The 14,298-nt window shown below is 34.2% G+C and overlaps 2 protein-coding genes across 2 annotated transcripts; both read right to left on the bottom strand.

The window, feature by feature from the left end:
- Positions 1-805: 805 nt before the first annotated feature.
- Positions 806-6,594, bottom strand: LOC145087212 (diacylglycerol O-acyltransferase 2D-like). Its single transcript, XM_079025122.1, has 10 exons — positions 6,457-6,594; positions 3,742-3,966; positions 3,588-3,662; positions 2,223-2,308; positions 2,037-2,143; positions 1,798-1,953; positions 1,605-1,691; positions 1,352-1,449; positions 1,173-1,260; positions 806-1,092 (listed from the first exon to the last, which is right to left on the bottom strand). Exons 2-10 carry the CDS (start codon positions 3,933-3,935, stop codon positions 991-993), a joined length of 993 nt encoding a protein of 330 aa, XP_078881248.1. The 5' UTR covers positions 3,936-3,966; positions 6,457-6,594; the 3' UTR covers positions 806-990.
- Positions 5,983-8,973, bottom strand: LOC145087211 (diacylglycerol O-acyltransferase 2D-like). Its single transcript, XM_079025121.1, has 9 exons — positions 8,615-8,973; positions 8,422-8,496; positions 8,225-8,310; positions 8,025-8,131; positions 7,775-7,930; positions 7,571-7,657; positions 7,390-7,487; positions 7,207-7,294; positions 5,983-7,108 (listed from the first exon to the last, which is right to left on the bottom strand). The coding sequence occupies exons 1-9, from the start codon at positions 8,809-8,811 to the stop codon at positions 7,007-7,009; spliced, it is 996 nt and encodes a 331-aa protein (XP_078881247.1). The 5' UTR covers positions 8,812-8,973; the 3' UTR covers positions 5,983-7,006.
- Positions 8,974-14,298: the final 5,325 nt, after the last annotated feature.

Raw genomic sequence — 14,298 nt, 5'->3', positions numbered from 1 at the left:
CTATTTCTTTCCATGTCCCTTTGGGCATAAGATATCGACATATGTTGATATTTGCCGAAAACAGAGAAGAGTTCAAGAAATCTAATGATGACGGAAAGCTACCGGTTGGATCGCCAAGTATCATATTTAATTTAGAAATAATATTTTTTTGTCACACATCATTCAACTTTAGGATTTCACTTTTAACTCCCATGTTCAACGAATTATTTGTTGAAAAGTTCATTAAAATGTTGTATTTTCGACTTTTGCCAAACGATGACATAAGTAAGTAAGTATACAAACAGACAATCTAAAGGAAAGTGATTTGTACACAACAATTTTTTGTCATACACAACAATTCATGCATTATATAGTTGTACAATACAACATTTTAAATCACCAATTGTTGTGTACGGAGAAAAATTGTTGTTTACGGATCAGCTCCCAATCTAAAATGGTTTGTAACCTTTCCAAAGCACTAAAACCATACAATGGCTTAGTTTCAGGGACATCCTTACATACAAAGTACAACTATGAACTACATATACTTGTCACTTTAGATTCTTATCAAAATGAGTGTGCTTATTCACTTACAAACTTTGTACAAGTATATCCACATTTTCAGGGTCTTACATGTATAACTATCTCTTAATGATTTTACAAAAAGTAGAATAACAATCACCGCGCTCGAGACATGCACACCTAATTGCGGCTTAGAATACACTATATGCAAATTGTGTATAGTCATTAGTTACTGTTTCAAAATCAAGATGCATTTGTCACCGCTAATTAAGGTAACGCACTAAAAATATCCTGCTAAATCGGATGATCCAAAAGCCAACCAATGATTTTGGAAACAAATTGTACAACATAATTATTTATTGTGTTCCAACTAATTTCCTCATAATTTAATTCCTTCATAACTTTATTCTTTAACCTGCTTCTATCTATGGGTAAGAACTAATCTAGACATAAACAAGAACACGTAAAAATACACAAATGCAGCATGTATCACATCATTCTTAGCTTAAGATCAGGATAACCAGCACGTGCTTTATGTGTATCAAATAAATTTTGCAGCGCTTCCACAAACTGACTATGTACCTCAGAAATCTACAAAATATAAAAATCAAATCAGAATTATATTTCATGTACTCAAAGGATATATATTATGAGATTAATAACTTGAATACCTCATCTATGGTGGGTGTACAATTTTTCTTGAAATATATTGGTTTACCAACTACCACAACAACTGGTCGCCTGAAGGGTATAGGAGACCTGCATATAGAATTTATATAACCAACAAAAACTGTTATTTGATGATAATAAGGTTGTCTTTAAATGTTGAATGATATTGTTTTGAACATACCAAAAGGTACCCCAAAAGACAATGGGTGTGAACTTAATAGCTCGAGAGAGTTTGAGAAAGAACTGTCCACGTGGCTTCCACCAGTTGTAAACATAGGACTGCAGTAGATAAGACATGCATGTTGTAATCATAGTTATGGAAACAAGTTTGAGGAATGAAAATAAGTGGTAGTTTATATATATAGGGATTAGGAGAAGTCAAGTATATATTATGCGATATGTGATACAAATTCTTGGGTTGAATTAAAAAATACCTGGCCAAAGGCAAAAACAGGAACCAAAGGGGAATTGGTCTCCATCGCAAGGCGTATGAATCCTTTTCTTGCCTTTAAAAAGGCAACCTATAGATATAAAAAATAAATTACCTTAAACCCGTATTAATTTTTTCATCAAATGGAATATTACATATTACATAAAATATTATATATAAAATGATGAAAAAGAAACCTCGGAATCATGGTTCATGTGAAATGCCTCTTGTACTCCACCTGGGATGACTATGCAGCTACACCCTGATTTTAAAAGAGATGAAAAGTTTTTCCTTGTTGCTGCCGACAATCCCATCCATGTCCATAAATGCCTCAGAAATGGCGTGTAAAAAACCTGATTAATTAAAATTTTAATATTATTGGATATATTAATATTTTGTGGTGGGTATTTTCGGGCTAATTTCTGACTACTCTTACAGCTGTACTTGCAAGGATTTTGACTTTCTTTATAGGCATATAACCTGTATGTTCGGATAGTATTCCACATCCAATGGGCCAAACTGAATGGGGCTCGTACCCAAAAACTGCAATTAATAAACATAATTTTTTGTCTCATAATTTCACTATTTCTTATAGACTTTATGATAGTTATGTTAAAATTACCATAAGCTTGATCAGGATCGAAAGCTTTGATATCCTCAACGTATAGAGTAGCGGGAAAATAACCAATCACATGTTTGTATATGTACCTTAAATTGATGGGAAATATTAATGAAATACTAGTTAGTTAGTTAGTTGATGGATATTGCTATAATCAAATTCAAATAAATTAAATTATCACAATTGGTAGTTCGAATTCCAAAACTAATATCATGGACTTGAGTGTTGTTTCCATTTTGACTTACTGAACTTAATGTAGCTTAATATATAGTGATGTTTCTATTTGCGTTGTTGCCCTTTAACCAAACTAAATAAAACATCGACATATATTCACATTGTATAAAAATATCATGTAACCACTGAAAAAAATCTTAAAAAATTATTTAATGTCGTTCATATCGAAATGACGAAATTATATTATGTAACTAGCATAACATTTCAATTATTTATTTTTTGTTATAAGCTCTTTACATCCAATTAATCTTTTGAGTTTGGGCATATCCCATTGTGGATGATTTTGGTTAAGATTATAAATTAAAAAAAAAAAAATTAAAAATGAAAGCACAATGTTGTTGTCAACAAACAATTGTTTAATTTTTCATCATATATAGTCATTTACAATCTCAAACTTGTGACGTTCTCAAAAAATAAACAGTCAATTATTATTCAATATTACTTTGAGATAGAAGGGTAAAATGTTATTTTACATATTTAAACTCTTTCATTCGGTAAAATAAATAAATAAAACCCTTCTTTATACAACCCCTTACTTTCTATCAAGAGCAAGTGGTATACCACTATCACATCTTAAAAAGAGAAACTTTGTAATGATGTAAAAAATTCCTTTCTCATAAAAAGAATCCACTTGATAGAATATATACCAATTAACAAATCATTTTTAGCGGATCTATAAAAAGGATACAAAGCTACCCCTTTTGGGGGTGAAAAGACTACATGAACATACTAAAATACATTCAAATTCCAAAACATATATATGTAGCATTGATAATGAAAAGCTTTTTTTTAGTAATCTGAACAAAGAGAAACATACTAAAATACCTTCACAAACCAACTTTATCTATTAATTATCGCCTTGACAAAATGCTATGAACACAATAGATTAATCAACACACACTTCTAGTTTAAGAAACTTATAAGTTCTTCATTTTTCATTTTATATCCAATCTTAGTTATCATTTATCATTAAGAAAATAAGTTATCAAAGAGTGTTCTCAGATCTAGATAATTTTTAAGAAATTTTATTCTATTTTAACATGTAAAAAAGTGAACGCAGCAACTTTTTATCTAAAGCACTTTTAACTCGATTTTGATTCAAAAATTACTACATCGAACTTGCAAAATCAATACCTGGCTACAGATATGCCCCATTTACTGTTCTCATCAATAGGTATGAACATAAGCACCACAAGTATTCCCAATACCCTGAAAAAGAAAAAAAAATTACAAAATCAAGATGAAAATCAAACTAAATTATCTTTTAAACAGATTAGACAAAACTTACATGAAGTATTTATGAAGAGGGAGCAATAAGAAGGAAGCAACGTTGAGAAAAACGATAAGATGAACAGATCCCAGCCATATTATCATTGCAAAGAATGTATGAAGTGGTGACACCATTTTTGCTGTGAACTCCGCCGGCGCCGCCGACGGCGGCGGTGGTTTCAGGATTCCGTTCCTCTCCTCCATATTGGACATGGGGAAAATGGCGGGTGAACAGTCCCGAAAGCTTTGGGAGTTGTAAACGTGGTTATAATATAAACTATGAAGCAAGCGAAAACAATATGAAGCAACTAAAACAAAAGGATGATTTTGAAACATTTGCATGTTTAGTCCTTCTAGTTTATGAGTGTAGATCCTAATGGTACCTAAAGTTTCAACTCTTTAATATCTTATTCTATTCTTGTTTTCTATTTTTATTTTAATTTTGAGATAAGATAGATATTGTGAACTTCAAGGAAACTGAGAACCCATGTTCATGCTGCAAACTAGATATTTCAGATTTAGGTTAACTTAACAAATCTTATACTACATTTATGTTGCAAAAACATATAGATGATGATAGGATAGCCACTGCCCATCATAATAATAGTTGAATATTTTATTTAATTTTTTCCTATATCAAACTATTTTTAGAATCAAATTTAAAAATGAAACTTCAAAATTAAATAAAATATTCAACTATTATTATGATGTAAATTTATCAATATATATATATATATATATATATATATATATATATATATATATATATATATATATATATATATATTTACTTTTTAAAAAAATAATCACTTGTTTTGCAACGATTCCATTAGAAATTGTTCCATAAAGAAAACTTGACAACGAAGAAATAAATTCGATGAAGAATTTATATATTTTGTAATAGTATGATAATTCGTAATGATATGAACATATTTGCAATGGCATGAACAATTTAACAATAATACAAACCATTTTATAATAATGCGATTTAAAAAAAAAAAAGTTTTTCTTGTGATGGGGGATATGTTGCAATAACTTCACATAGACTCGTTATAAAGTAATACGATACTTATTTTATTGAAATCATCCGCACAATATTGACTATTTTGGGGATCGTGTCTTAAAAACTCTACTTAATTACTATAAATCTGTAATATAATATTATATAAAGAAAGTGATGATATACTTGGGAGTGTCTGGGATTTTTTTTTTAAGAAAACTAATGGTTTTTTTTTTCAAAAGTGTATATTCAGTTATGCACTAAGAACATATAGTTTTTTGAAAAAAAAAATTGAAGTTTATGGTAACAAAATGAATAAATTAATAAGTTGTTTTTTATTTGTTTTTTCAGCTATATATGTAAAATGACTAAAAAACGTATCCTTATATATTATTGAATTATCGTTTATTTTTACATATAACAACCTATTTTTTATCCTTTAGAATAATATTTTGACAAATAGTTATATTGGTAACTTTTTATAAATAGATAAATATAAAGGAGAAGGGTCATCTTGTAACAAAAGCTAAGCTCAGAGTCTCCAACTCTAAAGGACTCCATATTCTTCAAACCTAACCCAATATTAATGTCTCAAATCTTAATTAGTTTGTTACTAATAGTCACATAGGCATCATTTTTTTTCATTTGTAGTTGTCTTGGTGATTAACATATACATAATGAAAAACTTAACTATGCCATTTATAAACATTTTAATTTATTATTATCAGTCCCAAGTCTCGCTATAGAAGGGGAATTTATAACGTTAAATATAGTAAAGACCAAAAACCCTCGTATTTTTGGTTTGTTTAAAGCCCCCAAAATTGTTAAACCACCCTTGCGTAACCTTGGCATTACAAAGGAGAAATATCAACACGGAAAATGAACATACGATTTGTGAAGCAGCTACCAATATTTGGCTTCTTACCTCTATTCCTAACAACTGCCACATATTTATATATTCCTCAGACTTTAACATCGGTTCAAATGAATTTTAGAAATTCTACTATTTTGTTTATATATGTGTAGACTTGAATCCTTGATATATGAAAAGTAATAGAAAACAAATATAAGACATGTACCAAAACAACCACAATCATATTACAAATAATTAAATTTAGCATAGGATTAATTAAGGTACAACAACAATCATAGTACAAATAATTATATTTATCATATAGAATTAATTTAAACAAGATCAATATGTTAGATTTGTTTAGAAAAATTATAAGTTGTTTTTAAATAAGTTAGAATTCCTTATAATTGAAGTCAATAAGGTCTTTTCATTTTATTTAAACAAGTTGGAGCTCCTTACAACCACAATCCCAAACACTCCTTAAAAAGCTACATTATCAATTTTATTTTTTGGACACATGTCAATAAATAAATAAAAACTTATATGAATTTTGAACCAAATCCAAGCCACATGTATGTTAACATAACACTTTTCAAAAATCTTATCCTATAATTTTAGAGAGATTCAGAAATAATATAATTTTAGGTCGGAAGACCCAAAACCCGGTTGCAACCATATAAGAGAGCACATCCACCTCCACCAATCGTTGGCCGACAATGGCCACCATCGCCATGTAGAGCCATAATTAGGGCTCACTGGAGGCGGAGGGGTGGTAGAATGTGGTGAGACAACCACCGGAAAAACAGATTTTTATGACCAAACTACCCTTTCTCCGACCACATTCAAACCCTACAATCATAACAATTGAATTAAAGAATTACCTGTCGAAATCGAGCTTCCAAGACCTTGAAACCCCCAAAATCAATCGAACGAAATTATTTTCTCTTGTGTGTTAAATTTGTTATCTCAAATCAAGAGTAATGGCAGTGAACAACTGGTCAAGTGCATTTATTCCTGGCTCCTTCCCGCCGCTAATAGACGCGTGGCGAGTGGTGATCTTGCACAGAAACTTTGCAAAGATATTTACATATTGAACCCTCCACTTACATTAAAAGCACGTTCGACCCCTCTTGCGACCAGATCCATAGCATTTAAGTCCACACAAGTAAATGCAAATAGGGCCCTTCTTTTTTTAATCAAATACATTCAAGCCCATTTGGAATTTTGGACATTGTAAGTCTAAATAACAAAATTGCATAAACTAAATTATTATTTACAAATTACAAACCAAACCCATGCTACTTAAAGTTACTTACTCAAGGTAACAATAACACAAATAAATAAAAATATTGAATGTCTTTTACTCTTTAGAATAATCAAATAATTTCTGACTAATAATTTTTTTTTCTTTTTTGATGATGATGCATTAGATCATATTATTTGTAGCTCAAGATTAGGATAACCAGCTCGTTCTTTATGCCTATCGAATAGACTTTGAAGTGCTTCCAAAAACTGACCATGTACGACCGAAACCTACAAATTTTATAAAAACCAAAATTAGAAAAAGATTTTAATCAATGAAATTACAGAGGGTTGATGATATATATTTTTTAATAACTTGAATTGAATACCTCTTCCATGGAGGGTGTAGTATTTTTCTTGAAATGGATTGGTTTTCCAATCACCATAAGCATTGGTCTCCGAAAGGGTACAAAAGACCTCCAAAAAAATAAAAAGTGTTGAGTGATGATGATGATGATGATGATGATGATGATGATGATGATGATGAAATGATGGATTGGGTTGATAATTACCAGAATGCCCCCCAGAAGATCATAGGCGTGAACTTAATGGCTCGAGAGAGTTTTAAGAAAAATTTCCCTTGTGGCTTTGCCCACTTGTAAACATACGACTGAATCAATCAAGACATGTTTTAATTTTGAGAATGAAAAGTTGACAATATGTCTGAATCAATTAAGACATGTAAATAAATACCTGGCCAAAGGCAAAAACAGGAACCACAGGAGCATCGTTTTCCATTGCAAGGCGTATGAATCCTTTCCTTGTCTTTAGAAACGCAACCTATTTTTTATTATTTATTAATAAATAACTTAGACTTAATTAATCTATTCAATCCTCTTTGTTTTTGTTCATCTTATGAGCATTTAAATAACAAAAGGGGGTATGCAAAGTGCAAACCTCATAATCATGCTTCATAAAAAATGTCTCTTGTACTCCACCTGGGATCACTATGCAACTACACCCATTTTTCAAAAGAGAGATGAAGTTTTTCTTTGTTACTGATGACACTTTCAGCCATGTCCATAAATGTCTTATCAAAGGGGTACGAAACACCTGATTCGTTTATATCATAACTTCATAATAATATGAATATTTAAAGCATACAAACTTCAAACTTTAAAAGCATCAAGGGTAAAAAAAGTCTTACAGCACTACTTGCAAGGATCTTGACTTTTTTAATAGGCATGAAAGAAGTAAGATTTGCTAGTATTCCAGCTCCCATAGGCCAAACTGAATGTGGCTCAAACCCAAAAACTGTATTAACAAATAACAAAGGACAATTATCTTAATTTTAGATCGATTCTTGTTGATTAAAACCCGAGATTGAAAAAAAGAAAGCATTTTTACCATAAGCCCTATCAGGATCGAAAGCTTTGATATCCTCGACGTATATAGTGGCGGGAAAATAACCACCAACATGCTTGAATATGAACCTGAAATTGATGGGAAATGTGAATTACATCGACTTTGAGTAGATGATAGTAATGGGGTTTTGGTTTTTTATGTCAATGGAATACGAATTGGGAGAAAGGGAAATAATCAACCTGGCTAAGGCTAAGCCCCATTTACAGTTGTCGTTAATGGGGATGAATGTAAGCACCAGAAGCATTGCAATTACCCTGAAAATTAAAAATTACAGAAGAAAAGATGGAAATTGAATGAGATTGTGGCTAAAACCTAAACCCATGATTGATGGAGACACGATTACAGGAAAAGGAAAAGGGAGAGGTGATTAACATGAGGAAATTGGAAAGAGGAAGCAATACGAAGGAAGCCACGACGAGAAAAGCGAGAAAATGAAGAGTGCCAAGCCACATCATGATTGCAATGAATTCGAGAAATGGTGGCCCTCTTTTCCCTGTGTACTCGGCCGGCGTTGGTTCCGCCGAAGACGACAGCGGTGGTCGCCGGAGTCCATTCGTCTCCTCCGTCATCGATATGAGAAAAATAACGGAACGATCCCAGAGGCTTTGGGGGTTCTTTGAACAGTGGTTTTCTTGACATAGGAACTTTTCAAAGATTCACGGGATGGAAATCTTCAAACTCAGAAGTTTCTGTAACTGAATGTTTCTTGAAATAGAAAACTAAAATTTGGTTTTTTTTTTCAAAGTGGGTGCCGTTTTAACAGTTTTTGGAATTAAATACTCACCTAAATTTTAGAACAAATTACACGAATGGTCCCTATGGTTTGGTGTTTGTTACGTTCCTAGTCCCTAACTCCATTTTCTAACCTTGCCAAACCTTAATTGTTTGATTTATTACACACCTGGTCCCTAATCTAACATGTCGTTTGATTTTGGAGTTAAAACCCCCACATGCCTTGCACGTTGGGGGTATTTTCGTCCTTTTACTTATTCATCCCCTTCAAAAACCCTAGATCAGTCATTAGAAGCATCACATTTTCTTTATCTACATTTGTTCTCTCAGTTCATCTCCCCTTTCTTTAATCTCTTTCATACAAGTAAAAAATCAGCAATGGTGAAATGTAATTATGGGCAACCAAGTGTTATACTAACTTTGTGGACTAAAGACTACCCCGGAAGAAAGTTTTATGGATACACAAAGAAGGTAAGGTCGTTTTGATTCTTTCTAACTCAAGCTTTTGTGTGACGGTGATCGTAAGTTGGTTGGATTTGAACTTTACAGGGACCCAAATGTAAGTTTATTAGATGGGTTAATGATGAAGGACGTAGACGATGTACTAAGGTAATTCTAGGGTTGTTGAAGGCTAAGAACAACGTTGAAGCTGAGAATCGGCTACTGAAGATGATCATGTTTTAAGTTGGGTGTTCATTGGAATAATTATTTACAAGTTGTAGTGTTTCAGAAGATTCAACTAGTATGCTATGTAGGATGTTTATGTCTTTCTGGAATTTAATTTGACTTTGAAGTGTTTCTAATGATCCATGTAGTTGGTTGTTGTCTGTGAATTTGAAGTGTTTTTGGAATGTATTTTGATTAAGTGTTTGTGAATTTGATAATATTTTGGTAATATATTGCTAATATTTGGTCAAAAAATTATGGTGAATTTGGTAACAAAATGTAACACCGTAAATTTTCAAACAAAATTTTCATTTTTAAAACACATAAAAACTCATAATATATTTCTCAAAAACATAATTGTTCAAGTGTCAACACAACTCCACATAAAAATTATCACTATCCCAGAATCCACATGATCTCGAAATCGGTGTGTATAATCGAGTCGACGCCTTCCCGATATCCTGAAAAGTACCTGAAACACATATCACATAACACGGTAAGCACGAAGCTTAGTGAGTTCCCCAAAATACCACACATAGCTCATTAGCCTCTCATGGCTATACTCAGATAAGACCCTCCGGTCAAAGTGTCTCAGTGGAACCCTCCGGTCCCACAACTCGGATGGACCCTCTGGTCCTAACTCAGTAAGCTCAGAATAATACATAGCATAAATCACAAAGACATAATGCAGGATATCACAATACTCAATATAAGCACATAAGACCCTCCGGTCACACAAATGTTACCACTCTAGGTAAGTATAGTGAGAAGACTTACCTCGTAGTAAGCAAACAAATAATCTCGTACACAAATCTCTGAATTAGCCTCCGCTTAACACATAGGACAATTATCTCTAATTAATACTTTATTCACAACTCTAATAAACCAAAGGTTATTCTCTATCTCTCTCTCTCTCTCTCTAACTCTTGGAATGGTTAAAAGACCATTTTACCCCTACATGGTCCCCATAATCCATGTCTTGACCAAAACCTAAAGTCAACAGAAGTCAACACTCGAGTCAACAGTTTATGTTAACCCGACTCGTCAATGGCATCAATATGACTTGCCGAGTCCCCTTTGTTACTTTAAACATCATGAAAACCCAACTTAACTCATTGAGTTGTCTCATCAACTTGTCGAGTTACCCATATACAGACTCATCGGGGAAAACCCTAGCCGACTCGTCGAGTTAGTTCATTAACTCGTCGAGTCCCTCAAGTCAAATTCTCATTCAGACGTTTTAAGGCAGAACCCATGCCCCATACTCCAGATCTGACTTCCTAAGGCTCGATTATGACATAAAGCTTCGATCTTTACGTTCATGCATGACATATTTGCTCCATAATGCCAATTCAAGCTCCAATAAGGGTTAGATACACAAGATCTTATCTCTAGTTCAATAAAGTTCGGGTCTTTCGACTCACAAGACCTCATACACTCCATATCTAAGGTTTCAACCTCAAATCATGCTCAAAGGACTCAAATGACACAAAAGGGATGGGAGAAAACCCTAGAAACTCCCTAAACCAAGATCTCATAAGGAAATGCTCAAGTTAACATCTTTTTACCTCCAACTGAATCAAAACTCTGATGAACCTCTAGATCCAAAGCCTCTTCTTGATCCAAGCTTTGATACTCTCCTCTTCTCCTTCAAAAGTGCACTAATAACCACAAGATTAGCTCCTCTCTTACTCTCTAGCTCAAGTGGACGATTAGGGTTTCTCTCAAGGGTGTAAGGTGAGTGTTGAGGCAGAATGAGGGATTAAGGCCCCTTAAATAGATCACAAACTCATGGATTTATAGTTTCCTCACACAGTGCCAACTCGGTGAGTCAGCTCTCTGACTCATCGAGTTGGTTATTAAACCCACGTGGCCAATTCGACTTTACTCGACGAGTTGGGCACACCACTCGTCGAGTCACTCAGTAAACCCAAAAAATATAAATATTATATGTAACACCGTAAATTTCAAAATGATTTTTCGCATTTTATAAAAACATAATTCATTTAGTATTCATAAAAACATCAGTGTTTGAAACTCAAATCCATAACATATAAAAATCCCAAGATCTCATAACATAAAAATCCCGTGTGTGTACTGATCAGGCCGACGCCTTCCTTCGATCCTCACTAGTACCTGAAACAAATAACACCAAACACTATAAGCACAAAGCTTATTGAGTTCCCCAAAATACCACACATAGCACATATTAGCCACTCGAGGCTATAACTCTGTGGGTCCGTGCACCCAAACTCTGTGAACCCTCAGGTTCTAACTCTGTAAACATGCACAGCATAAATCACACAGAATAATGCAGTGCAACACATAACACATAAATAGCATACAAGCACTGTATCACATAACTCTAGTTACCTATTCAAGGTAAAGTATAGTGAGAAGACTCACCTCGCGTATCTCGATAACTCGCAAATCCCCGAAATCACTAGTGCTCGATCTCCCGAGCTATAGTCCTCCTATAACACAATACATCTCTAATTAACACTTTCTCAACTAAGGTTGACTAACCCTATCAAGTCAACACTGGTCAACTCTGGTCAATGGTCAACGGTCAACTCAACTCGCCGAGTCTGGCGTGGACTCGCCGAGTCTCTACGGGGACCCAATTCCTCTGAGTCCCTTCCGACTCACCGAGTCACTCACCCGACTCGGTTACTCAAACCCTGGTTCGAAATCACTGAACAAGCCGCACCAACTCGTCGAGTCTGGAAATGGACTCGGCGAGTGCATTCCATGCACAACCCCAAACAACCTTCTGAGGTCAGATCTGCTTCACTAACTCATAGATCTAGTCCTTCCAAGCTTATTCATCATGTAAAGTTCATGTCTTGGCGCTCATAACACACATAATGACTCATAAATGGTGTTTTGACCTCAAGCACAAAGACCCCAAACCAAAACCTCCATGGATTCATAAAAAGCTTGGACAAAGAGACACTCTGGACCTCCAAGGGTCCAGATCCAGAACCTAACTCGCTTAAGGGACCAAGGAAGCACTAGATCTAGCCACAAAAGGGCTCAATAAGCCCTAAATCAACATGAACATCACCATAACAGAAAATGGTTCGAAAATAGTACCTCAAACGTGATGTTCTGGACCTCAGATCTTCAGGAAGTTGATCCTCTTGTTTCCCCTTGGCTATAGCTTCCTTTCCCTTGCTAGATAACACCTCCAAGGTCAACAATGGCTCATTCTCTCACTCCAAACGCTCAAGCTCACTAGGGTTTCGCTCTGGGGACTGGTGAGCACAAATGACGGCCATAAGGCCCTTTAAATAGGCCCCAAACCCGAGAAATTAGGGTTTCATTAAACAGCGCAGACTCGCCGAGTCCATCAATGTGACTCGTCGAGTCCGGTCATTAATCCGGGTGAGAAATCGTGTCTCTACTCGGCGAGTCTTCGCACCAACTCGCCGAGTTCTTCCACAAAACTCAAAATAAAATGAATAAATATAATACCTGAAATTCCGAATGTTACATTATACCTGGGAGTTGGGATGTTACACAAAATTAAACACTAATAGTTGATAATATATTGGTGTCAAGTATATGGTAAAATTAAACACTACCAATTGACATAAACAACCAATAACATATGCTAAAAAATCAATAACATAAGTGGGATTTAATAAAGGATAATTTAGTTTCCATAACATAGTTTCATACATCACCAAAATGATTAACCAAAAGAAACACAATTTACCCAAAAGTATTAACGATAAGGACACAGTTTAACCAAAAGAACCGATTAACCAACATACTTTGACTAATGGATCAAGTCCCTTTCCCTCAACCAGCTATTCCTTTTTCCTTACCAGAACCACCAGGACCACTAGATCTTTATCCTTCACAACTCCTTGCGTTATGACCATTGTTGTTGCACTTTGAACAAGTGACCGACTTAAGGACTCTTGATGCACTATTACACTTCACCATGCCATCAATTTCATAAGCTGATTTTATGCGTTTTTTCTTTGGTCTACCTATTGTGACATGGTGTTTGCGAGGAATCTAAGTTGTTGGACACATAGAGTTTTCCCACATGCTTCTCCCATTAATGGGATCAATTTTGAATGAGTACATTTGTTTCCAAGTTTTTAGCCAATATACCTCATGGGCCCAAGTTTCTGGTATTCCCACATCCCTACTATTCTTCCTCATCTCCCATATAGTAGCAATAACATGTTTGCATGGCATCCCAGTGAGTTCCCATTTCATGCACGATCATGTTTGTTGAACCACATCCATCGTGAATTGGTCCATCCAAGGGCCACTTACATGATACTTACCATTTCCACAAAAAACATATCTATAATCTTTTGCCTTTTTTATATTTTCCAAAGTCTGCATAGTTGTACATTCAAAGGACCAATAGATTTTCCAATGACCTTTTCTGCATTCACAATCTTCTTCATTAGATATTCCCTAATGAACTCTAGGTACGTAATAATTTCTTTATCACGGCCATCATTCAGTTTTCCATTGAATGTTTCACACAAGTTATTAAGAAACACATCAGAATGTGCTCTCCCTGTCCAATCACATCACTTAAATTCAATACTAACAAACTGATGGGTTTTAGCCATAAGAACTTTCCTATGTGCGCATGCAAAACCCTAATGCTTGGATCTAGGCTTTCT

This window comes from Lactuca serriola, chromosome 2, assembly GCF_051521515.1.
Source record: "Lactuca serriola cultivar US96UC23 chromosome 2, Lser_US96UC23_V15, whole genome shotgun sequence".
NCBI classification, from domain to species: Eukaryota; Viridiplantae; Streptophyta; class Magnoliopsida; order Asterales; family Asteraceae; genus Lactuca; species Lactuca serriola.
Note: the sequence above shows the minus strand (reverse complement) of the source record. Positions and strands in the feature narration are given on the sequence as shown.